The sequence below is a fragment of the Vanessa cardui genome, chromosome 3 (assembly GCF_905220365.1).
Source record: "Vanessa cardui chromosome 3, ilVanCard2.1, whole genome shotgun sequence".
NCBI classification, from domain to species: domain Eukaryota; kingdom Metazoa; phylum Arthropoda; class Insecta; order Lepidoptera; family Nymphalidae; genus Vanessa; species Vanessa cardui.
Genome location: NC_061125.1, coordinates 13,935,294 through 13,962,926, shown reverse-complemented (window position 1 = coordinate 13,962,926; position 27,633 = coordinate 13,935,294). Strand labels below are relative to the sequence as shown.

The 27,633-nt window shown below is 34.2% G+C and overlaps 2 protein-coding genes across 2 annotated transcripts in view; one reads left to right on the top strand and one right to left on the bottom strand.

Moving 5' to 3' along the window:
• Positions 1–27,633, top strand: part of LOC124543931 (lysine-specific histone demethylase 1A) — a 336,248-nt gene that overhangs the window by 150,449 nt on the left and 158,166 nt on the right. The window lies entirely within an intron of this gene.
• LOC124543930 (toll-like receptor Tollo) lies at positions 485–5,006 on the bottom strand. Its single transcript, XM_047122260.1, has one exon. It carries the CDS (start codon positions 4,780–4,782, stop codon positions 949–951), a length of 3,834 nt encoding a protein of 1,277 aa, XP_046978216.1. The 5' UTR covers positions 4,783–5,006; the 3' UTR covers positions 485–948.

Sequence of the window (27,633 nt, the reverse complement as noted above, 5' to 3'; positions counted from 1 at the left end):
AAATTCCATGAAACAACTTCATTGTATATATTTATTGTGTCACTACGGTTTTACAAATAGTCTTAATTATGCGGGTTTACTTGTTATTTGCTAATGTACCGTAATACGGTATCAGTGATTTATTTTTTATCTCCTCCAGTTATATTCAATTTTGTCGCATAACATATTAATTTCAAATAATACTCTCGAAGTTGAATATTTTCTTGAATTATTTTGAAAGTATTAATATAAATGTACAAAAAACAAGATGTGTCTAGAAAAACATACAAGATTTCTTGTGTCTTTGTTTTATACTTTGAATCTTCACTTTTGTTCATAGTTTAAAGAAACAGTTGAATTAAGTGAAATATATCGATAGCTATGTCTGTATTTGATATTCATTTGTTTATCATTATAATATAAAATTATACTATGTATTAATCAATAAATGTAAATTCGTAAAAGAAAACTAAGTTTTATTTAAAAATCATATTTTATTTTCTTTATCACTTTTTGACACAGTCCATTTTTGAATTTTTACAATAAATACGTTCTTTTCTTGTGACTAAATTACAAATGTACATTAATAACTAAAGATGCTAACTAACTATAACTAATTTATCACAGATTGTGGCGACATCGCCATTTTTAGTTATTTGTTTATTTATAAAATAAGTCACCTAAATATCCCGAAAAATGGTAGCCATTATAACAGGCTCCTGATAATTTCTACAAGTATAATACCAATCTTTAGTAACAACTAATATTTTAACTTTATGATTGATCTTATTGTGGTACATTTTTAATTGCGATTGGAACTGAAGCTATTTACAATTATAATCTACGACTATTATAGTATAAAAGATATATGTACATTACATACGATAACCGACTAGCCATCACAAATTCACTTAACAGTCACTGCGCACTTGGGTTTAGTTTATACACAGAATCAGTTTTTACACAACACTACACATGGACGGAGAGGTTCCGTGGCGATGCACGCGCTGGGATTTGATGGGACGTATGGGACGGATGGGGCGGTAGCACAGGATGAGCTCCATGCACTGGTGGGGGCGGTAGTGCACCTAGGTGGTTCCTAGGATGATGATGCCGGTGCATAGGAACTGCACCAGCTCCCGGGCTCGGCATTCCTCGACATCTCTGCTTATCGTGTACATCGGGCAAGGCAAATCTTAATTTCTCCCAGAATAATTTGTCATTCCATTCAACACACGTATTAGTTTTTAAGTAGAGTCTTATATCAGGGTCGAGATCCTTTTTGGGCACATTGCCTAACAAAACAACAATTAGTCTTTTTCGTCTATCTCTTAACACTTGATGATGTGCGGATTTAAATTCGAAACGACACCACTCGGACTTTATAAAATTCTCACTTAACACCATTATTGTACGACGCGATGATTCCACAGCCTGTATAATATTATCGGCGATGTACCCGCCCACTGGAAAATCGCGATAATGTAAGTATAATTTGTAAGGAGGATCTCCACGCTCCAAGACCGGTGCCAGTTTCTCTGTAACCCATGCTTCGTCTTTGGAACTGTAACTCACGAACGCATCGTAAAGTTTTTCTCTATCTTCACTGTCTATATCACTTGCTTTGTAGAACAATCTCACACCGAACTTTGAATGAAACCACACTCTCATTTGTTGTCTGTATATGAATACGGTCACCACAATAATTAATATTATTAAAACTGGTCCCAGTGTTGCAACAAGAAGAGGTATGTAGTCGACTACTTCATTGGTTATAATTGTTTTCGTAGCCGTCAAATTGCCATTGATACTGTTGTTTATACTTGGCAATCCCGTGCATATGGTTCCATTTTCTTCAGTAATTTTAAAACCTGAATATGGTTCGTCGAAAATATTTTCGTTGTATAATTCTAAATCGGTGATATTCCTTTTCGAGTAAATGCATTTAACGGTCGATATATCTATTATTGAACTTACTCGTTTGGTCCATTCTCGGAACATCTCTGTGTATTCACAGTCACATGACCAAGGGTTAAATGATAAGGAAATAGTTGTAACTGCTGCATTTATTTGCCACACTGATAAGGTCACCAGTCTATTGTGATGCAAGTGCAATATTTTTAGTCTTGCCATATGATTGAACATCTCTTTACCAATAGATTTTATTTTGTTGTTATTAAGGTATAATTCCCGTAAATTCTCAAGGCCGTTAAATTCCTGGCCTTCGACAGCTGATAAGCTATTGTGATCGAGATGGAGTACTTCCAATTCTTTCAATCCATTAAAAGTTCTGTTATGTATTGTTTCTATGTTTGATGAATTTAAATATAAAATCTTTAGCCTTTTTCTTCCAATAAATGCATGACTCGGAAGCATTTTTATATTGTTTCCGTCCAAATATAATTGTGTAGCTTCCATCGGAATTCTTTCGGGCAGCATGTTAACATATCCAGCGTTCGAACACTCCACAACATTAGCCGACCATGATTGATCGTGATAACAGGTGCAATTATTGGGGCAAGTCATTTCACAGTCACAGGCATCAAAGTCACAACAATGACACAGGGCAAAACAATGGAATTCATATTTACATAAAAACTGGTGTGGCGCGGCTTCAACTAAAGGCACGTACGTATTGCCACGATTGTAAAGTAATTTACAATATATACTATCCAGATCCATTAACTTAGGTTGAGTTCTAGCTCTGTTTCCAGTATTTATTTTTTGTAACCATTCCATTGTACAATCACATTCTAGCGGGTTTCCACCAATAAAAAACTCCGGCACTGATTTATCCTGTGGCACGGCAGATATTCTTAACGAGTTAGGATCTAAACTCGTTATTTTGTTTCCGTACAAGTCAACTCTCGTCAAATTTGGTTTCTTAAAAAATGTGTACGACTGTACTTTTGAAATCAAATTATCGTTTAAATATAACATTTCAACCGAGTTAGGTATCGCACTTCCAGTTATCTCCGTTAACCTATTAGAACTTGCGTCGAAAGTACTAAGCGATAGTTGCGATTCAATTTCAAAGTAATTTCCAAGTTCAGCAATTCTGTTAGCGTGAATGTCCAACCACTGCAATCCAGTCGGAATCATAGCGTAGTCGAACCATTCTAGACGATTATCAGAAATGTTCAACCATACCAAATTAGGTAACTTGGCGAAAAGTCCACCGATGTCGGTCAAGTAATTTCCATCTAATCTTATGGCTTGCAAGTTTACATTACCATCGAAAGCGCCGGCTTCAATTTTATGGATTTTATTTCGAGATAAATTTAATATTTTCAGTGATGTCATTTTATCGAAAACTCCTTTGCTTATATTTCCAATATTATTTTCTGTTAATCTCAAGCCATACATTTGTTGCATTGTCATGAAAGAAGCGTTTTCGATGCTCACTATTAAATTTTCCCCAAGATCTAGAGTCTTTAATTGAGGAATTTCTTTTAAGGCTATTGGAACTTCATCTAATCTGTTTCCATTAATATGTAGATCTTGTAAAGAAGTACAGTTGCGTAAGGCATGCGGGTGTATTTTCGATATGCGATTACTGTCAATAGATAAGACAGATAGTACATGTAAACCCATAAATGCAAAGCTCTCGATGTTTGTAAGCCTATTATTTGATAATATCAATGTGTGTAAATTTGCAAGCGAGCTGAACACGTTCTCTGAGATATGTTCTATGAAATTGTCTTGCATTTTCAGTATTTGTAAGTTATGTAAATCTCTAAAGAGCGCGATTTCCATTTTTGATACTCTGTTATGTGAAAAGTCTAAAAATACAAGTCGTTTCAATCCAGAGAATGTTGAAGTATTTATCCAATCCGAAGTCAACTCGTTGTATGATAAATCCAAAACGAGCAGTTGGAATAGATCACTAAACAATCCTGGAGCGAGTACAGTAATGGTATTGTTGTTGAGATAAATTTCTTTTAATTCTTTTGTATCACTGAATAATTCTGGTGGTAAACTTGTGAGCTGATTATCAGAAAACCTAATTGTTGTTAGAGAAATAAGCCCTTCTAACGCTCTGTCCGCCACTGAGTTAAGTCCATTGCCTTGCAGATACAGTTTTTGTAATCTTCTAAGGCCAGAGAGAAGCCCCGGTGGTATCGTATCGATAAGATTTCGTGATAGATCTAGTATTAAGAGATTGTCTCCACATTTTTCCGTGGGATGGCGATGAGCTGTCGAGAATTGAAAATGACTAACATCCCTCATCCTGTTCCCGGTCATATTCAAATATTCTAGGTTACGTAAGGAGCAGAGAGCTCCCTCGGGAAAGGTTAACATGTTATTTTCACTAAGATCAAGTCTTTCGAGATTTTGTACATCCCTAGAAAATGCAGTGGATGTTATTTCTAATGACATTGTTGACCAATCTGTGTTATGGGTCCTTATTGTTAAATTTCTGAGCTCACGCAGACCAGTAAACGCACTGTCCGATAGATTTCCGATTTTACAATATTCAATTGTAAGCTCTCTTAACTCTATTAACTGGCGAAAGCTTCCTGGCGCCAGGGAGCTTTGGAAGAAAAGTGCATCACTACATTCGAGGCGCAACCGCGCTGTTAGATGTGGTTGAATGGCACTAAAATTTGTATTTTCTAATTCGCTATTTATAGTCCTTAATCGACACTGCAACGCGACTCCTGTGTCGTCGTCGTCAGTAGTCCAGCGACACTCATCAGGAGCTTGATATCGCGTTCCTGTCGTCGCTGATAAAGACGCACTCCATGCCGGTAAAACCGCGCTAAGCGCCAACAGAGCGCTCGTAAACCACATCGGACACATTTTATATTCCTTTCACAAAATTTCACTTTAACTTATACATTGTTTAATTTCAATTTCCCACTGCAATTACACTTAAATACATTATCGCTTCAGTATGGCAACGAACAGTAAGAGCGCACACGTATAACCGGCCACTCAACTCTTATTCCGCGTAAGCACTAATTGGATAAGATCGCATTTGCTACTCGATAACAAAATACGTGACGCGCACGCTCGCGCCGATGTCTAGGGTGGAACTAACTCGGAGTCAAACCTGCGCTGCGCTCGCGCACAAGGCCGTGCCGGTTCACGCGTTCCAACAGGTAAATCGACGCCTAGGGCTAAAACGTTCTATCCGCCTCATGTAAAGCTTTACCTTTCGCTCTACTCGTTCCATGGAGCAGCTTGTCAGAAAAATATACTCGACGCACACTTTGACAACTTAGACGCAACACAAGGGAGTGAAACCGCTTTTTGTGACGCTTGGGCATGCTGTTTTAGTGAGTGCGAGCGAGATGGCTACATCATTGCGGGGTATTCGTGCAGAGCATGGTGGGGGCTCAGGCCAGCTGCCTAGGTAGTGTTAGCGCATTGCTGCGGTCGTCGCTTGTAAAGCGCTGCGTTGATGGAATTGTATTGCGAACTTTTCAAGATCATACTGTTAACTCATCGTGCTTAATGAAATGAAACCTTCCTTTAATCATTATTTTTAGCAAATATCTAACACTATATAATTATTTACTTATTAATAATAATGAATAGATTTGTTATAACAAGCATTAATATTTTGAAATAGCCATGTAGTAATGATATTTTAATGATTTAAAAGTTTTTGTATTATAACGACTATTATGTATTAGTAAGTAAACGTTTATTTAATGAGAGTTAGAGTTAATAATATTTTGTTGGTTTATTAAATGGTCGGAATACTTTTATTTACACAAGCGTATCGGTAATTTCTTTTTAAAATAAACTGCGAATTCTGAGAATGCACATCCAAATCGCCCTTTATTTAAGTTAAACGATTTTAATATAATTTCTCACCGCTCTACTAGCAACCCATCATCAAATTAAACATCTAAACATTATGTGTTTTGGGAAGGTAATAATTTTCTCTAAACCGTTTTATTAATTTAATTGAGGTTAAAATTTTAGAACAAATTACATTTCGCATGATTTATATATGAAGAACGATTATAAAGGAGAGGCAATTTCATACATAATTATTGCGCTGGTGGTTATTTGATAAGAAATTAATAATAAGAGTTCGTGATGTAATAAAAAAGTTATTTTTTTGACGTTATTATTATTATGCTATAACGATATGTGTTATTACACAAAAATAATGAAGTAAATACATCATTCCGTATGTATATAATTAAAATAAACAATATTTAATAAGAAAGAATTGTCATTATTGTAAAAATATTGCCAAGCTTTTTTGATGTGTAATTGAATACTATTATTTTTTTTTTTTCATTTGTTAAAATAATTATTGACAGTATAGTTACTGTAATTTCCGCCTGTTATTAATATTGAATTAATACAATATTATTTAATATCATACTATATATGAGTTAATATAAAAAAAACTGTAACGATTAGTAGGAAACAAGTTTAGATAAGTTTGCACAATGGAAAGTTGCAAGGTTTTACTTAGTAATACAGTTTCTATATACATAGCGCAAATGGTCCTGTAATGGGAATCGTGTTCTGCGTTTTATAACACCGAATCAATATATCACGGGGTCCTGAGGGGTCGTTTGTCCGATCGCGTCTTAACACTACAAAAGACCAGCGGGTGATCCTTTGACTTTTTGTCGTAAGTGGATAGGCGTAGCATGTATTTTACAAAAGAATAGATTGCCGGTAAATCGTGGTCCATTGTGGGCTGTTTAACGTATGTTGGATGACTGTTATCCATGGCTCGTTATAAAGTGTCCATATTCAATTTACGATGCTCGGTATCGTCACGCAACTGTCGGGATGTAACGTTGCGTGGGCTCGTGTGATTTGGGTCACTCGTCATCACGATTCATAGAACTCTCAACGTTTCAACAATATGATATTGTTTTGTAAGATTTTTGTTCACACCTGCTTGTTAACATTAATCGTACGATCATTTTTTGTAATGATCGTATAATGTTATATACAAATAACGTACATAGTGGACAAACGTAATATTAAACATATGTATAATATCGTTCGTAATGTCTCATCTCTTATTTTGCGTTATCGTTTGAGTTCATCAAGCGTAAAACGATTCCCTGGTTGATTTCCATTATGTTATTAATTTTTGTAATTTCGGTGCCTAATCTCCGGCGACAGGGCCGATACCCGAGCGACACTTATCTCGATGTCGGTCGACACGTATAATCCATTAAGTCGTCATTTCCACGCCGCTGATCATTCCTCAACCGCGCGTCAAACCCGCCCCCGAACGAAACGCGTTGTATTGTTCGCTACTGCTTCATCACTTCTTCGATGCAAGGTCCTTTACGATAAATTATCAGAAAAGCAATCTCAACTCTATAACTAATGCCATAACGGTTATTTATCTCTGACCCACTATCGGATCTCTATCCAGGACGGCTAATGAACTAGTTTGTTATCTAATCGGTAACACGGCCGACCTATTAATAAATTCCCACGTAATTTTCTAATTAACATCCTGTCTAAAAGGCTATGTACATAGTACACCTAACAATTAAAATCACCCATTCAACGAGTTCCTAGTTATTCAACGAATTAATGTTTTGTTTTTGTTGCAGGTAATCATAGCTCGTCTATAATAATCACGTTGCAGAGGACTTCGCTTCCTTAGTAATTTATAAACAAATATCAGAGGTAATTAAGTGTTTTGCAATCGACAATGATATTTCAGTTTCTTATACAGTATGTTAAAAGTAATCACGATGGCTTAAAGGGTAAATGAAACACGATTGGAGTGTTTTGTTGCCGGTTAGTAGAATCGTGAAGGGTTGTGTAGCGTGTAAATTGAAAAGATTTTCCGCGCGAGCAAAGAACCCTTAGTAGTGCATCAGATCGCAACACGGCCAATTTGGCGTACGAGAGTCAACTGGGGTTCATTCGAGCGTTCCGGCACCTGGCGTCCTACAGGGTGCCTTCTGCGCAATAAACGAATAGAGTCGAATGATCGAACAATATTTTGTTCTAACAATATAAACGCTCTTTTAAAGTATTGTTTATTTCTTTGATTTAAATTATCTTTACTTTTAAGATTTGGAAAATTAATATGATACGTTGGATGCCTTTTGCACAATAAACGAATAGAGTCGAGTATATCTTCGAACAATTTTTTTTCTATCAATATAAATGCCCTTTTTTAATGTAAATTATCTTTACTTTTAATATTTAAATTTTTTAATAACATGATACGTTTTCATGTATAATTTCTAAATCACGACTGCATTCGTTTCAAATTCGACGGTCGAGAACGCAACGTGCCAACCAATAGGACCGGTTAGATTAGGCATTGTCGCGGCACAATTAGAAACTGTCGCGGTGCCCGGCTCACTTTGTTATTCGCAAACACTCGGCCGCATCTGTACCCCGGGACACCTCGCGATATATAGCATCTGCTAATTGCGCACCATTCAATGTTAAGATATATGGTCGTTCTGATTTCGTTTACAATTCACAGCTTTTGAGTGGTCCTTCGCCTTCCTTGTTAATATTAGATTTGATTATTTATAATGTTTGTTTGTGTGGGTGTGTACACAGAATTAAAGTGTAAGTCCTGTGAGTTATTTATGTAACTAGTAGTCGCCCGCGGCTACGCTCATGTTTTAGGGTGTTGGTTGCTAGGCAACAAAAGCAGACCATGTCCTTTCTTGGAGTTTAAGTTTGCTTCATACCGAATTTAATCATATTAGGATCAGCTGTTTGGTCGTGAAAGAGCGACAGAGTTACTATCACATTTATAATATTAATATAGAATAATATAGATCATGGACATATTAAATAACATGCTGAATATACAATATTATAATTCAACGATAGTATATATATCTTAACTATGGTGTCATTAAAAGATACGATTTAAAGTTTAGAATAATAATTAAAGTTTATTATTATCAATGAATCGGGATCAGTAACTACAAAGGTTTAAAAAAAAATGTACAAAATATTTATCTCATGCAAGTAAATTCTTAATTCAACGGCTTTCATCCGCAATCATAACTACACAATAATGCATTTAATGTTTGTTGTATGTACTACATAATAAATATATTCTTTATTTACGTAGGAATAAATTGACATTTTATTTTGTTGAATTAAATGTAAAGCCGAACTGAATGAAATGAACCGATCAGATACTCAGTAGTTATGTCTTTAATTTCATACTATGTCAGAAAGTACAATTAAATCTCTCCCTCTCCCTCTCCCCCACCCCCTCTCTGTCTCTCTCTCTCTCATCTCCTGCCAGAGAATCATATTACACAGTCCACGCTTTTTTATATTTCCTTGTAACATGCCTTATTTATCAACATCTAGACACAATAAAATTACACGTTTATCTTATGATCGACTGGATCAAGTTTGACGGGACATGCAATAAAGAGTACTGGTGATGCAATAAAGAGTAGTTAGGCCACAATAACTTTTTTGTTAAACTTAAACGCGCATAGATTCGCGGGCACAACAGCTAGCTTAATAATGTTTTTAACGTAAGTTTTATTGTTCACAAGGTCAACTTAAATATAAATAATGTAAGTATCATTAATTAAACGTAACAATACAAAACGAAAAACGTATAAATATGAAGTTATTCTTCGTAACCGACGCTAGCAATTTTCCTTGACGAGTTGACACTATTATTCGCATTGTCTACGTCGACTGCCGATTGTAGTCTGACTAATGACGTATGATTGATCGAATAGCTCATTCATTAGGATATATATTATAGTCAAACTTACTAACGATCAGTTTTTTATTAACACATAAGAAATGCCTATTAAGATAATACTTAGTCTTTAGTATAGTTTCAATATTGGCAGACAAATACATATTGTTCACTTAATAACTAATGTTATTAGTGTTTTATGATCAATTTTAATTTGTAAATATACTAGCAACCCGTCTTGGATTTGAAAGGTTTACAGTAATGATAAGAGTTTTACTATAGAAGTATCAGTGTTTCTTTACTATATTGTCCATGTGTTTGTTATATAGAAATCCTTCCACTTGAATCACACTATCTATAAAAAAACCGCGTTAAAATTCAAAGATCATTTAAAGATCTAAGCATACATAGGGACAGACAGTAAACGACTTTGTTTTATACATGTACTTAATCATTGAATTAATATTTAGAATTTTATATTGTTGAATGAAATAAGCGTTCACTTGTGCTAGTACGAATTTATTTAATTAGAAGTCTGTTGTCTCGAAATATGGACCCGTGATAAGAACTAGAATAAAAATAGAACGCATTCGATTTGCGTATCGAATAAATTCAACTTATACTTATCAGGTCTTACTCCGCCGTTTCGAACGAGGCAAAGCGACCGGCAGATACATATGATTACGGTATGAAATAGAAATTCCTCGCGCAAAGTTTCGTATCCGTCGTTATCGGACATTCAGATTGTGCGTCACGTATAAACTTATACAACATTTTGCGGCGCAATTATAAACGGTAGAACGTTGTTTCGTATAAAGGTTCGAGGCATCCCCCGTCGAGAGGTACGTGCTCCCACTGAGAAAAATGTAACAGGCATCTTAGAAATTTCAATTGCAACCTTTGTTATGTTCGCACTCGCTACTTTTCCAATTTGTTCAGCTTGTGCCGTCAATGAGTGTTCTAAGATATTATCGGGCAGCCATTTGTTTGTATCGTTGATTAAATTCCTATCGATGTTGCTTATAAGAACATTTAAACAATTAATTTATTAAATAAATTGCAGCAACTAAACGGTCTATTTATTTTAAAATAAATTTAAAATAAAAAAATCGTTTAAGTGTTAATTGAATAATTATGTATCTGAGAATATCTACATAATTTTAGAAACGGTTATTAGTTTAGTATATAACATAATCTATATTAATATTATAAATGTGAAAGTGTATCTTGTGAAAATTTTGATGAAATTTGCTGTAAAGCACATAACAACAAATCCCCTGTAACACGAGTGAAGCCGCGAGCGGCTACTAGTCTGCAATATATATGATATAATAAATGAAGCTTTTGTTTATTTTTATCATATAAATTGGTACGTTATTGAGAATGAAATAATATGATCATATTGTAATGGTTATGTCTAACTATAGGTTAATAGAACACGTATAAGAATGTGTTATACATTTGACTAAATTTAGTAAATAATGAGCAGTAAGTCTTGCTAATTGAGGACAATATTATTTGTTCGCATCGTTATTTATCGTTTTACGACTCGAGACAAATTCGCTAAGCGTCGAGTCGGGGACTGCCGCGCCTACTCCCGACCAGCACTATAAATATCAAGTGTACCAGAGACACAATAATGCACACCCCGTAAAAGATTAATATAATACTTTTACGGCCGAACACAAACAGTCCGTTGGCCTAATGAAATATGGCAACGTGTTCTTCTTCCCTGATAAAATTTCCAGTGTCGGTATTTTATTGCGGCGCGGGCCAGATAATTCAAGTCCGCCGAAGGAATAATTTACATGGTGGCCCTTTACCGGCTTAGGGAAGGCTACCGTGCTTTTTAAAAATTCGTTTGTTACGCGTATTTAAAATAATGTTGCTAGAATAAAAAAAATCATTCGTAAATTTTTGCGTCGTAGGAAATCGTATTTGAATTTGGAATACACATTGATTGTCATTTTTGAAGTTTAAATGGCGTATTATGGCTTAAAGTGTAAGTGAGTCAGAGTTAGTACAGACCTAGTCCATAACATAATATGGTTGGTCGATGATATAAATGGTTAATATTTCTTACAGCCTCAGTACAGCTAGCGATGGTTACCACTTATCGTAATATGACTGGTTTGCTAGTTTACATTCTTAATTTAAATTAAAAAAAAAGAATACATTTTTATCATTCTTTAAGCCAGTACGTTATTTGTTGCCTAAAATCGTAATTATATATTTATTCGCGATTTTTGTAGTCAATAAAATTATATTTATGTATCAATGCATGTTACATTTAATTACTTATATTTAATAAGGCTGTATCATCGATACCAATTCAAACAATGACTATCAAAGAAAAAAAAAACGTTATAAAATAACGCGTTCATAATAAAACTGTATTGTTTTTTTTTAACAGTTGAGGGTAATATCAATAAAGCAATAAATATAAGCTTTAAAAAAAAAACGTATATTGAAATTGGTTGAAATTCACGGTATTCGGATCACACGTCAATCAGGACTTACGATTTGTTGTGTTCATTCGTATTATTCATTGGGCGTATCTCTACAACACAGTTGCACGTAACAATGGTTGCAATATAGGATTTTTAATCCCCCCCATAATAAGGAGATGGTTGTCCGTGCGGTCAATTTGTTTGGGATAATATTTGTAATAGACATTTCTTTGGGATATAACTTTTTTTTTTTATTATCTGTTTTTCGATTCATGTTCGGTATTTGTGTTGAAATTTCAATAATTCGAATGTTGTTGTTGTTGTTGTAAATTTCTTAAACAGAAATTACTTCTAATATACAAGCATTAAAATTAGATATAAGACAATGAGTACTATTTCATTGCCTTGCATTTGAATTATTTATTTTAAGATCTCTATTAAAATATATATTTAAATCGTATGTATCACTTCATAAGCTAATGTTATATATAACTCGTTAATAACTGTTTGTCTGTTGCTAGCATGAAACAATTTTGAAGTCTGGTAATGGACATACTTTGTATAACTAACATCTAAAACGCGAGCGAATCCAGGGGCCGCAACTAGGATTAAATATAAGAGTAGAGGAATATACAATATGAAAGCAGAAAAAGTTAACTGAGTTATATGAAAAAATCGTATGACGTTATAATGTAGTTTATATTTAATAATATCCTGTATAATTTGATCAGCGTGCGAGTAAAAAATATAATAAGGTTATTAAGTTATGCAAGCGGAGCGACACGCGTGTAAAAAAAATTATATTCTCAATTAGCCATATAGATTCTATTCGACTGCTCCTAGCGAAGGGCGCGTATTGTGTTACTTATGGTACACGCTTTGTAACTCGACCTCAACTATAGGAGCCCTTTGTTGAGACTTGATTTGAATAATACATTAAAATGATGGCCTACAGCTTCAATATTTATGAAAAGTAGGCCGTTATACGTAACATGAGATACGTTTCATTTTTCTTTAAATACATTTTTACTTTATGTTTGGCATTACTTTAAAATACATATAACAAGTCTAAAACATCAAGAGATAAATGTCTCTCGTTTTATAAATTGCGTTTATTTTATATATTTATGAATGGAATATAAGTTCGTATAAAACGTCTCGCATAATCATGCTTTACAAGGCATAACAAATAATCCTACATCCTGAAGGTGATACGAAAGCGTTTACAGCGTTAATAAATTTGGTCAACAAAGGACTCGAAAAACCATTTAAGGCGGATACGCGGATTCGACCACATTACGTTAGTGATATGGTAATGCGATTGTTTACGATAAATTAAACTGCAGATTCCCGAGGCTCTGCGCGCAGCGGGGCTCCGACGCGACGCCCGCGCACTACTCGCGTATTTTGGGGTACCGAGGTGAAACACCTCACACGTTTGATAATAACAAAAGTATTAAATTACATTATTTATATGATTATGACTGAAATATAATATTATAAATTCTTTAAATATAAATGACTTTCAAAATGAATGGAGCGATCGTATAGTTAATTTGCAAGAATCGTTGACGTGTTTAATTGGCATCGTCTATTGTTTAAGCCCTTTTATAAATTAGTCGATACTTGGACATTTTTGAACCGCTGACTCATCGTGTAAGTGTCGCCGTAGCGTCAGACAAATTACGAACATTAGTTGTTCCCTGAAGTGTACCGCGGTGTCGACAGACTTTTTATTAGATACGTCTCTCTACGAACGACAACGTTGCAACCGGCCTCCAATAAATTAGGTAAGAAATGCTCGGTTTAACGCTCGACTTACATATCTTGATAGTTAGATCTTACAGTGAATTATTTGCCCTTGAATATTTTGTTCTAATTAACTTTATGTGATATAAAATAAACGATTTATCGTTTTTTATATACCAGTATAACTTTTTGAATACCGGAACTTAAATAACGAATATATATATATACATATTTTTTATTCAACTTCAATTTAAACGTTTGTTCTCGTTGAGATATTTATATTTTAAATATAATATTTATTCGTTAATAATTGTTTATGTATTCAGTCTCGTTATTTTTTATATAAAATGAGTACGGTGTAAGAGTTGCCGCGGCCTCGTTTCAAATAGGCGAGGAATTGCTTTGCGTGCTCGCGTCGGCTATTACCTATTGTTTCATAGCGATAATAATATTGGCGAAACCCGGCTTCGACTGACCCACGTCCGATTGTTTCTCACACGGATCGATTTACAGTTACAACAGATCTCGAGAGCCTGTCCTTCCCATCATCGTTTCGTTTACGCCGTAGACATCTGCGAAGGTTAACGCCCTTAATTATCTCGAAATTTACGAGCCCCCTAGTCTTATTTCACGTTTTGCAAATATTAAATTCAGTGAAAAACAAACGAATTTACGACTCAGTCCGTTCGCTTATCGCCAATTTGTGTCAACTGAAGCGTTCGTTTAATATTAATAAAACTGCTGCCCTCAACCCTCCGCGTGCTTTTACGGTCGGGTTGATTGCGACTTATTTGAATAAATATTTCTGAGCGACCGGCTCTGGACCTCTTTTAAATTTATTTACCTTTGATATTTTTTTTCTCCTATGTAACGCTGGATCATAATAAAGTGCATCGGCTTCACGCCAACGGTGACGCCCCGCTAGGATGGTGCATTACTAGCGTAGATGACGCGACACTATTACGGCCCATCCTTTATCTAATACAATATGTCCTTGAATATAAAAACAAAATTAAATGTTCGACATATTTCGAAGGTATTTATGCACCCCGGGAGACCGTGACGCCTGCTAAGTTTGAAGTGTGTTTCTTGCACGTTCAAAGTCAATACGAATATCATTTAATTGTAAATATGTATAAAGAATTAGGTAAATTAATAAAATGAAAAATAAGAGATTTATTTTAATAATGATCACTTATTTTTTATATTAATATAGACCACGTATAAATCATTTTTATGGGCTTTATACAAAAACCTTGAAAATTATTTTAAAAGCTCAAATCTCTCTAGACTCGGCCATCATTAAGGCAAAAAATCATCATCAATAAATTAAATGCAAATATATTGTTTTTAATAACGCTAAGTACCAATAAATGATATTAAACTCAATTAAATTTATATTTTTAATGAATAAGGATAAGAAAACATTTACTTAGGACAGACAAGTATAAGAAAACAGGGGACCACTATTTCCTGCAAATTACCTGCATACGTAAATACACTATGACACTTTTAATTATAGATTGAATAAATATTACTATTTTGGACATAAATATTTAAAATAATACATCAATAGTTTTTAAATAAGCTTGTTAAATATACTTATGAGAAGAAAAAACGTTACGTAATTAATGATACCATTACTCACAGACAAATTGTGTCCGTGTAATTGAAAAGCGAAACCGAGGAGATATATTAAAATAGATTAACCACTTGGTTATATTATAATCGTAGGCCTAAATGTCAATTTGTAATTACACACGGTCACCCACCCGTTTCGTCGTCCGGGAGTTAATCGTGGCAGACGCCCGTCAAATGATGCGTGCCTCTCCTGGCCCTTGCAGGCCTTCTGACGTCATTCGCGATTATCACGCTCATTACTAATTGATCTCAATTTTTTTTTTATTATTTTATTTACTACATCCATAGACTCACAGATGCCCCTGCTTTGTTTACATTATATATTAAATATTTTGGCGTTTTATATTTTATACTAAACATAAGTAGATCTTCGCTTGATTTCAGTCTTGTCCTCTTCTTGGGAGACGTGGCACAAACTGAATTTTTTTTTAATATTTTAAAATAATATATACATTATATATAATAAAAATATGTAGCAGTATATGTGTAATTCGTATTAATACAATCTGATCTCAATTTTGTTTAGCCTTGTTATATTTTTTTTTATAAATATTGGACAACATCATATACATTACTAAGGTACACTATAATAGGAGATGTTACAATAAGTGAAAATATATTTTTTTTATCGTCTGTTCTTATGAGATGACAGTACATACGGCTCTATTTAATGCCGTCATAAACATGACATACATATGTACATTTCTCATACTGCATTATTGAAATGAATTGTTCTCTATTACTCTAAAATGTATTTCAAAATGAGAGTCAATAAGATTTCACCGATAATAACGTTTTCAATTCGAAGTATTTCTTGTAAAAATTCCTGAATACATCCATATTTGTTTACGAATAAAACAAGAAGCGATTTATATTTCGAAACAATGAGCGAATTCGTTGTATGTCGAGCACATATAAGAACAAATGTTATGACAATGTATGCAATTTCGTGTACAAACGAATTCATATTCCACGTAGACTAAAAGAGTCGTCATACGGTAAATCTTTTATGGTAATACATATTGTACGATGTTAAGTTTTGATCGCGGCGTTCGATCGTGAGTATCGATCGTGCACGGACCAGGTAAATGAGACTAGTATTATTTTACTGATCACATCGAAAGTTATTTAAATTTCTCCTATATTTAATTAATATGTATCATAATCTTCTGATATTTATTTAACTTCTGTAGGCTTTGACTTTTGGTAGAGAAAAATCTTATATCTTTTCTGTGTTGACTAAAATCAAAAGCACACGTTTATATAATAGATAAGAATCTCACATATAGTTCCCCCGCTCCTAGGTCCTTAGCAACCTTTGGTGAACAACGGCAAATGGAAAATAATGAAACCATCAGTAATTATGATAAGTATACGTATTTGTACTTAATGATTTTTTTGTCCGAATATTATGTAGGTACGTGTGAGTGTTTAAATCCAGGGTTTTAAAACTACACTGATATTATTTTTTAAATTATTTCATGGAATAAGTTGGCGGACGAGCATATGGGCCACATGTGGTAAGTGGGCACCATCACCTATAGACAATGACGCTGTAAGAAATATTATTTATTCCTTACATCGCCAATGCGCCACCAACCTTGGGAACTAAGATGCTAAATCCCTTGTGCCGGTAGTTACACTGGCTCACACACCTTTCAAACCGGAATACAACAATACTGCGTACTGTTGTTACGCGGTAGAATATCTGATGTGTGGATGGTACCTACTCAGGCGGGCCTGCACCAAGCCCTACCACTAAGTAAGATAATAATTTTAAACAAGATCGACTAAATATTAATACTCATAGTGTTTATATTTGGCAATTGATTACCGTAGTCCTTCTACCGACAAAAATATATAAGTTACGAAATTTGAAATTGATATCATTGCCTTAAATCGGTAATGATCTTACACAATGTGATAATTGCGTGTTACTATTCGTTTTATGGTGAAATAATTCGCCTTTCTAAAAGCAATTATGTCACCAATGCGATCGTATTAGGTATAAATATTATTAAAATACTATGCTTTTAATAGTTGCGCCAATATCCGTAATAACTCGCGTATAATTAAATGAATATAATACATATTTAAACATTGATCGGAATTATTAAATAATTATAGAATCAATCAATGATACCTATTTTAGCTAGCTTTTTTAGGTTCGTTTTTGTGTACAAATATATGTGTTTTTATGTTAAAATAAGAGTCGAGATGGCCCAGTGGTTGGAACGCGTGCATCTTAACAGATAATTGCGGGTTCAAACCCAGGCAAGCACCGCTGATTCACGTGCTTAATTTGTCTTTATAATTCATCTCGTGCTCAGCGGTGAAGGAAAACATCGTGAGAAAACCTGCATGTGACAACATGTGTATTCCACCAACCCGCATTGGAACTGTTGTTGTTGTTGTTGTATGTTAAAATAAAAATATACTTAATTCAATTAGGCTCTTAGAAAAAGAACTATTGAATCGTCATATTTTAGGGTCACGGTTAATATAATGTTACCCTCTATAAGATTAGACACAGTAGAACTGATAAGTAACTCAATCGATGTATTAGGTTCGCTCAGAAAAAAAAATTAATCATTTATTGTATTAAGTATTTTTTTTATTTCGAGAGAACATTCAGGCTTTTTCATATTTAGTCAGAATAATATTACCACTATGAAGTTGATGTTACCTCGATAAAATATTAAAAACCATGTCAGCTGCTCATATTGGTCTTGTTTTGAATGCACATTTGGACAAGTGATATTCTTCGAAGTTCCACTCAGGGGTATGCACTGAAAGGGGTAATAATAGACTACCGGGTATTATCTCGCGAACCCATCTCTTGTTTGATAAACATATTTTTCTCAGCAGTTATGTATTGAATTCGTTTTAGAAGACGGCGTGTTCCCCATTGTGATATAAAATCCATCTTATTTATTTGTTAAACACGACAAATAATTCTTGACGGCTACCGATTGAGATGTCTTTGTTCGACGAAGAATGCCGGGTTGGTTTTGTTAAATACAATACGGAAGATTATTGCTCGATGTTTCGGTTATGGTATTCCGTTATTATGACAAATTGGGAGGTCTGTTAGGCTTTTGATGTAGCTAGAGTTAAATACAAACGGCAAAATATAAATTTGAAATTAAAAGAGATTATAAATCGAGAGCATTCCATTTTTGAATATCGTTGTTGAATTATACGTCGAAACAAAATAAGTGATTTTTAAATTTGTGTATACATTTTTTAAATATTTGAATATCGAATGTTATGCAAATAACGAAAAAATGTTATAACAATGTTCGTGATGAATTTCAAATGCAGCAATTCAATTTTCTTCAGATAATGGAATAAAATTAATGTTTCGATTTGAAACTGCATGTTTGCAGACGATGAATCGCAACTTCCGTTGTCTGTACGGAAGCTTCATTGACCGGGGGCACTTTTCCTTATGTGAAAATATACTTTGAAATTCGCAATAGAATGTCAGTCGCAGGGGACCGCAGCGGTCGAGTAAAGAGCGTTTTATAAATGTATTTTTAGAATAGCGAGCGAGACGTAGTCGGCAGCGGAACGCACGGCGATGCAGTAAGTTTAATGGAAAAGAATTGAAAAGTAGCGCGTCTATATGGTAATAGAAATTGCCCGGAAGAAAGGAACCCAAACGACAGAGTGCAGTGCTTTGAGTTATGGTTGTTTTCTCTAAAATTGAGCGTTATTGCGTGTATCCCTGGAGAGTGGAAGGAACGCGCGGAACGATATCGCTGTGCGGAGTTTTATTTGTGAGCGGAACATCTACCGATGTACACGGAAATAACTCGGGGCGTTTATCTCTGTTTACCTCGAATAGATTTTAACATTGCTTTGCAAACTGTATCGTAACTTTCGACTCGTTTATTTATTTATTTGCTTAATAAAATGTACAGTTTTTAATAAACAGATACATAAAACATGTTACGTTCAGTAGCTGCGTTTGCGATGCGATGATTTGTTAAATTCGTTCCGGTGTTTCGAATTACCCGATGTAATTTCGATGAGATAATTTATTAATAAATTACGACTAACTTATCCAATACATTTTTTCAATTTTAATATACTTTATTACGAGTAATTATTGAGTTATAATTAGGCAAGATCGAAGCGTATGAATATACATAGCAATAACACAGATACATGTGATATAATGCGTGACGTATAATGTGCAGATATTAAATGATATACCGTCTTAATTGGTATAAGGAATGTATGCAAGTTTTGAGAAGGTATAACACCAATTCAATCCAATCCATCAGCCCATTTCCGTCCACTGCTGGACATAGGCCTCTCCAATTACTCGCCACTGAGATCGTTTTTGGGCTACTCGCATCCAGCTCCTGCCAGCTGTCTTGCGTAAGTCGTCACACCACCCGAGGATGTCCAACACTACGTTTGCCGAGATGTGGTCTCCACTCTAGAACACACTATATAACACACTCATCAAATATTCTACCGCCAAACAGGTATAATACACTCAATATAGGAATACTTTATATAACATTGGTTTTAAATATTCTTATAGTTTTCGGATTGTCTGCCAGTTGGAGTGATACAGTTAGACAGTGTAAACTACGCGGGACGTAATATCTCAGTTACCAAAGTTGGTGACGCATTTGTTTTTTAAGAAATGTCTATCACTGACTCGTATGATGAAATGCTCTTATATTTCGGGAGTGTTTTTAAATTAAAATGATCTAAGCTTATCTCAAATTAAAGTAGATCATTTTGTTACTGAAATATTTTATTATTCACAATTATATTCAACAAAAAAATGTCAAGTATCCTCTTCCTTATTTTCCATTGCCATCGTTACATAATTAAAGTAATTATGTGACTATGGTCAGTTATAAATTAGGACAGAATTTGAAACTTATTAGTGTACGTATATATTACATACTATTAAATAAGTACATTATAATATAATATCTTGGCTTATTAACCTTACAAAATAGAGAATTGTAAAAACGATTATGGGTGTAATAAATGAATTACTTTACTTCTTATCTACTATGTAGTATCTTTATGGGAAGAACGAAATAACATCTTCTAAACAAGAGCGTTCCTAAATGAAAAAACGACTCGCTAAATTTGAACTCACGATCTTTAATTAAAAGTAACGTTTCGTTCACTAGACTGTCTGGTTTTGTTTGGTGGAACGCATTCGGTTTGTAACTATCGATAATTTATTTATACACAAAACGCTGTTTGCTCGACATTTCTACAAATATTTGTCGAGCGAACATAAGAGGGCACTTAGCGAGATGTCATTGTTATGTTCAGCGTGTGTTAAAAATCTGAAGCTTACTTGCTAGTTTAAAGCGAGCAACTATTTCGTGTCAAGTAATGTCACTTAAAATACTTTCTTGTTCGAGTATCGAGATTTTTCTCATAGGAATATTAGTTAGTACTCTTAGAACGATACTTTGTTTCATTTATTTAAAATTATTATCTTGTTTTGATTTGAATTTTTATGTTAACGATATTGTTTATGCAAGCCCTAAGCTACATTCATAAGTATGTACTAATTTTTTGTAGACATTAATTTCTTTGACGTTTAGCAATACTATATTGAATTAAATGAAAGAGCTAATTTTTAAAGAAGATAAAACATTGTCCAAGCTTATCTTGGTAGATATCTTGATATATTCTACCTTCAGCTATACTTAGTATTGTTGTGGTCTCTTTGGGAGATTTCTTAAAGTAAGGAATAGTTAATTGTAAGGCAACTAATATGTGGGTAGTAGTTGCTATCAGGTGGTCCGTCCGAAAATAAATATGACAACAAGTTAAAACTAATTCTTGTTACTACTACTAATTTACAGATTTTTTTTTTTAAGAAATAAAAATGTGAATTGAAGCGCTATATAAAATATACTATATAAAATGGGAGAGCCGAGATGACCCAGTGGTTAGAACGCGTGCATCTCAACCGATGAATGCGGGTTCAAACCCAGGCAAGCACCGCTGTTTCATGTACTTAATTTGTCTTTTTAATTCATCTCGTGCTTAGCGGTGAAGGAAAACATCGTGAGGAAACCTGCATGTGACAAATTTCATAGAAATTCTGCCACATGTGCATTCCACCAAACCGCATTGGAACAGCGTATGTTCCAAACCTCCTCCTCAAAGGGAGCCTTTAGCCCAGCTGCGGGAATTTACAGGCTGTTGTTGTTGTTTAAAATGTTCAAGGGTTCTAACTTGATACATAATATTTAGATTAGACGAGATACATTTTCTTTACAGCATACTTATAAAATTTTGGTCATATATAGTTGATTCAATTATATTTTTATATGGTAACTATTTAATATATTTTTATTTTCCTTTTAAAAAGACGATGTCAAATTAATTTGTTGATTATTTCGTTCAATATTCAGGTTTACATTTTACGCGTTTAATTATTTCTTAATTTAAAATCGAAATGTGTCGATGACATCTTAATTGCCTGTTTAATGAACTGTTTTAAGGCTGAAACAGATTTTGAACACGCTAAGCGAGGTTAGCGCTTTAACAATAATAATTAAATAATCTATATAAATTGTAATAATATATGCAAGTGATGTAAAGCTTCCTTGTCGGTTTAAAGGTTATCTATCAAAGTTTATTTTAATTGAGTGAATTTATATTTTGTTTATGTTTTATTCATAATCGTATCATTTCATTACTGTTTATATATTCGAATGTTATTTCATTGAGTGTTAATTTATAACAAAGCCACTCTATATTATTTAAATAATTCAAATTAAAGCTTGTTTTCGAAAAATGTGTGGGTTTTAACACATTTGTTATAAATGTTATTATAATTTTCGTGTTCCGTCCTTACAAATATTTAATCTGTTTAAAAAAAAAAAACAATATTTTATATCTCGTCATATTTAACTTAATTGATATAAAAAATATAGGTAACAATTGTTAGTTTGCATATAGCATGTCATTATAGCCGAGATGGCCCAGTGGTTAGAACGCGCTCATCTTAACCGATGATTGCTGGTTCAAATCCAGGCAAGCACCGCTGGACATACATGTGCTTTATTTGAGTTTATAATACATTTCATGCTCGGCGGTGAAGAAAAATATCGTGAGGAAACCTGCATGTGTCTATTTTAAAAGAAATTCTACGACATGTGTATGCCACCAACCCGCATCGGAACACCGTGGTGGAATATGTTCCAATCCTTCTCCTTAAAGGGAGAGGAGGCCTTAGCCCTTAGTTGTTGTTGTTGGGTCATTATAGATCCAATTTGAAAAAAAATCTTTAACCTAGAAATTATATTTATATCACATACTTTTCCTTATTAATGATTTGCACGCGTGAAAAGCCAGGTCGCATAGCTAGTTAGATACATATATAACACCGCGTGAAGTCCGGATGAAATAATCTTCGTATAATACATCTCACTACCAGTTCGGTATTTACAATCTGTCATAAATACGAAACTGTTTGCCGTATACGGTCGTTATTATGAATAATTATGTAATTTTAACGATCGCAGACAACCGCGTCGCGTCTCGAAATTAAACATTATGAAAGTAGGTGTAAATGTAGTAGATGCATGTACATGTCATGTATAATTTATGGGTGCATGGAACGGGCACCGTGTGGGGCATGTCTTTTTATGACTCATCGATGCCATGGACTTTGGCTGTGTTATGGCTCAAGTAACACCTGATTATGGATAGTGTTATGACGTTTTATGTTTTATAAAATGTTACGATCACGACCTAAGTCAGCTCTTTGACAACATCATGCGTTGAATAATTTTATAATACAATGTGTACCAAGAAGGTTTTATATGGTAATTTAATTGTTTAGTAAATGAAAACGCGTGCAGCTTACGCGTGCCTTGTTATATTGAATAAACATATAATGTTTCATACAAACGTGATTTTTTTATGAAATAGATAGATAGCTTCGCAAATAGGCTAATTCTACAACCAAACCTACCACTAGCCGCTCATTGAAATAGGTAGCATAAGAAGCATTAACTCCTTAGTATTGCTCTTTGGCGGTAGAATATTTGATGTATGGACCAACCTTAAAATTACCCAGAAGAGTAGCAAGGGTTATGAAAACCCCTTGCATCAAATAATATTTTAAGTACACACGTTTTGGACTCATTCCCTGCGATATCACTTATATTAATACATGAGATGGTTTAATATTTAGAAAACTTAGTATTTATTATTTGATATAATGTCTTATTTTGAACGATGATAATAATAATATTTGTGATGATTGAGCTAGTGTTGTAACAAGCTTCTTATTTAATAATATATCTTGATAATATATTAGTGTAATAGGTGCTAATCTAAGTCTTTGACCTTTAGGTTATAGTAACAGTCTATAAATTAGAATTATTAACAAAAATGAAGCACATGAAAATTCAGTGGTGCTTGCCTGGATTTGAACCCGCAAACATCGGTTAAGCTCCCGTTCAAACAACTGGGCCATTTCAGCTTTATTCCTGATGGATATTATTTAAAAAAAAAATTGATAAAAATAAAGTAATAAAAATCGTTTAGCTGTTACGGCTCAATAAGCTTATTATCTAAAGATAAAGACATTTAAGGTTTTATTTTATTTATATCTACGTTAAAAACTGATTTCAGATATCTTCTATCGAAATTTATTATCCAAGCTAGTCAGTGAATGGTTGTCGTCGGTCACGACGTAACCAATTTCGACGGTTTTAATTGGTAGTCCCCGCAGCACCACTTCCAGTGAAGTCCCATAAACAAATCAACGACTGCTCCGTAAATCTGCACTCGTCATTTCGTACCCTGCATCTTGTTTAAGTTTTTAGTAACAATGTTTTTTCAACTGTGGTTTTAAAAATACTGCAAACAAATTGCTGTATTCCAATGATATTCTAAGAAACAGATATGTTATATCCATACTAAACAACAGAAAAAAGTGTGCCGCGCCGGAGTTTATTTAAGTTTATTTTTACATTTCGGTAAAAGTAATAAGGATAGCTTGATAAAAACAATAAGTAAAAGGGATAACTAGAAGTTTTAATTACGCAAAACGTATTATTACGTAATTATGATGTATTATAACGTATTACTACGTCAAACAACTAAAGGCAAACATCACAATTAGGACGTTTTTTAGTCTTCACTTTTTGCGCGTTAATAACATATCTGTTTATTTTAATTCCTCGTTGCTGTGTGTAGATACACAAAACTTGTGATAGTATGAAAGTGTGATTAGTATTTATTTTCTATACATATAAAAATTTTGGAGTGTCTGTTTGTAATATTAAAGTAACTGCTTTTTACTAAATGCTTGTCTATTTTTTCCGGCGAATGCATGGAGCGGCTGAACCGATTTTGAAGGGACTTTTACTGGAATATAGCTGATGTAATAACGAGTAACTTAGTCCACAACAATTACGTTTTGTTTTTTTTTTTTTTAATTAAAAGCATATGAAGTCGCTGTACTTATGTAACCTATGTTATAGGTACTTCGGTAGTGCCCAGCTAGTACAAAATAAACATGAATTAAAATATGCATTTTGTAGCGTTACTAATAGAGAGTGCAGAGCAATAGGGAAATCGAATACATTATGTATACATAATAGTATAATATCGCTATTGATATCTATCAAGTGATATCTGTATTAGTACCTACGATATCGATATCCAAACTAGTTTTGTATGAATTACGTGGAAAATATGATATTTATTTTCATTAAGTATGCGTCTGTATTTTCCTAACATCTCGCCGGGTTTTTATGTAAATTATCCACAAGGTTAATGGACGTTCAATGGTATTGGATATTTCTAAGTGTTAAGTTGACCGTTAACGAAATGAATCATTACCGGTACTAGAATAAACTACGGGGTTATTTGTTCAAATATTCTCACGCGTGGCTCGCTCGGTGTCAATTACTCGTCACAAAGTTTGACACCTCAGTGCCTTGGTGGGGTCAAGCGTTTCGCTTTGCTCCAATGTTTGTCCAATACCTATGACGTATACACTCCACATAATTGCATTTGACTTTGACAGTTTGGTGCCATTGCATCACCAACTCGATACTGCAAACTTTGTCATGGAATAACAGTAAAGATTGATGGGTATATATTGACAACGACATGTGCTGAAGAGTTTACAATTATTCAAAAAAGGAATAGTTCTTTTGTTATCTGTCATTTTAAATCTATACACGAGTTGTTTCAGAAAAAAAAAACATTATCATAATAGGGTATTTAAAATAAACCGATTAAACGTAACACGAAAAAAAACTAACCTATATTATAACCTGTAGATCTCGAAAAGCGATACGAAGCTACCCGTCTCTTCGATTCTCACATTCTGACCTGGCTCGTCTCATTAAAGGTGTCGTTTTATTTTCAAAGGGTCAGCTGCTCGTTTTATCGTCTCTATAAAGCCGTCCCGATCGAACGGTCGATATGATAATTGTAATTCAATACATCACTATCTGCATCTACTGTCTGTACCTGGCTATTAGCGTCCGCATAGCATACTAGGAACGTGAAGAGAGATGAGAATTAATAAACCTTTACCTTCGGATTTGCGGTAACAAATCGCTCCACCCACACGCGCTGTGCGAAATTATTCGCCTCCCACATTAGATTATTGTTAGTGTCACGCGTCGAAGCGAATTTCGTTTGAGGAAGTCGCACTTCGTTAGCAATGATGAATCAGCTTAGACTCTTAAAACTGTACCTCGGGATTTGACGAGAATCGATTAAGTTCGACAGTGTTCCCTCCGATTGTGGAGCGTTCCTCGCTGGTAATTACTGACAACGCGGATATTGAACCGAGCGGGCTATTCCGCATGACATTCCAATAATGAATTCTGTCCAACTTGACGTGACACGAACACCGCGAGAAAAATTAGTGCTGTATAATTTTAATTATCGCGGCGTTTACCGATTTTATAATCGTTCGGTTACTGCCTTTATATTTCATTATTTTTAATACGTTTAATTATGATTTGATGCTATTACGACAAGGTAGAAAAAATATGTTAATTTGTTTTAAAAGTACATAATTAATTAGTAAAATTTTATACATTTGACACGCTACGTTTTGAATTTGAATTATAATGCGATTCACTCGTATAATGATCGAAATACAAATTGTTTTGTGTCTTAATCAGTTTTAATCTAGGCTCTTGCGAAATTATTGATGTTAGCGCAGCGGGGGCGCTACAAAGGATCTCATTTAAAATAAATCGCAAGACTGCGTCGCGCCGAGAAATTAGGCGCGGGATCTCCCGCCGCGAAAACTCATCGTGAATAAGTGTTGCTTCGGAACTCGCACTACCCGTGTCAATTCTTAAAACATTCGTATTACAGACTCGCTTGAGGATTTAATTACTTGTAAGTCCGATGGCAGTGTTCGTAAGATCGTAAAACATCAGCTCATTAAGCGACGCCGTTGTTCGAATCGCTTCGATACAAGACCAATTGATTTTATGTTATGTCTCTTATCTGTAACAGATTAGTGATAAATTTTAATTGATCTTTATTATTTTAATTTATGGAATAGGTTTTTTTTTAATAATAAAAGTCTATAGCATGTCTATTCTTGAACATTGATTCACACGTATTATTGTATTATTATGTTCATAAAGCAATAGAAATACTATTTCAAAGGTGGTAAAGGATTCCCTTGAACCGATTACTTATCTCAAGGAAATATGATATGACGCTTTGTAAATTGACACGACTATACCATTGATTTTCACACCTTCCATTAAAGTTACAATTTGATAATAAAAGGATTCGCCGCCCATGTCTTGCGCTGCTTTGTAACAGCGTTTATACACCTCCAGATCGTTGTCGCCGTTTTCAATTTAACCTGTGTCCTAATCGTCGCCTTTGGCTTTGTGTCGAGGATTTCCTCCTTCCACCAGGAACGTTACTCGTTCCTTGGTCACAATGCAGTCGGTGCTCGTTTGTAAACACGATACATCCGCCGGCATCGCATGTGATCGCCTCCTTTACTTTAATCAAATCGTTGCGACAAAGGCTTGAATAGAACACGCCACGGATTCGTACAAGCGATCGGTATTTGCCTTAAAATTCCCCTTCGGAATCGGCGGCGTTTTCTTTTTTTTTTTTTTCAAACCAATGACACCGATCGGCATGCCTGTG

Bases quoted from the DNA above. Each gene is read 5' to 3' on its own strand.
- LOC124543930 (XM_047122260.1), bottom strand. From the start codon at position 4,782: ATGTGTCCGATGTGGTTTACGAGCGCTCTGTTGGCGCTTAGCGCGGTT.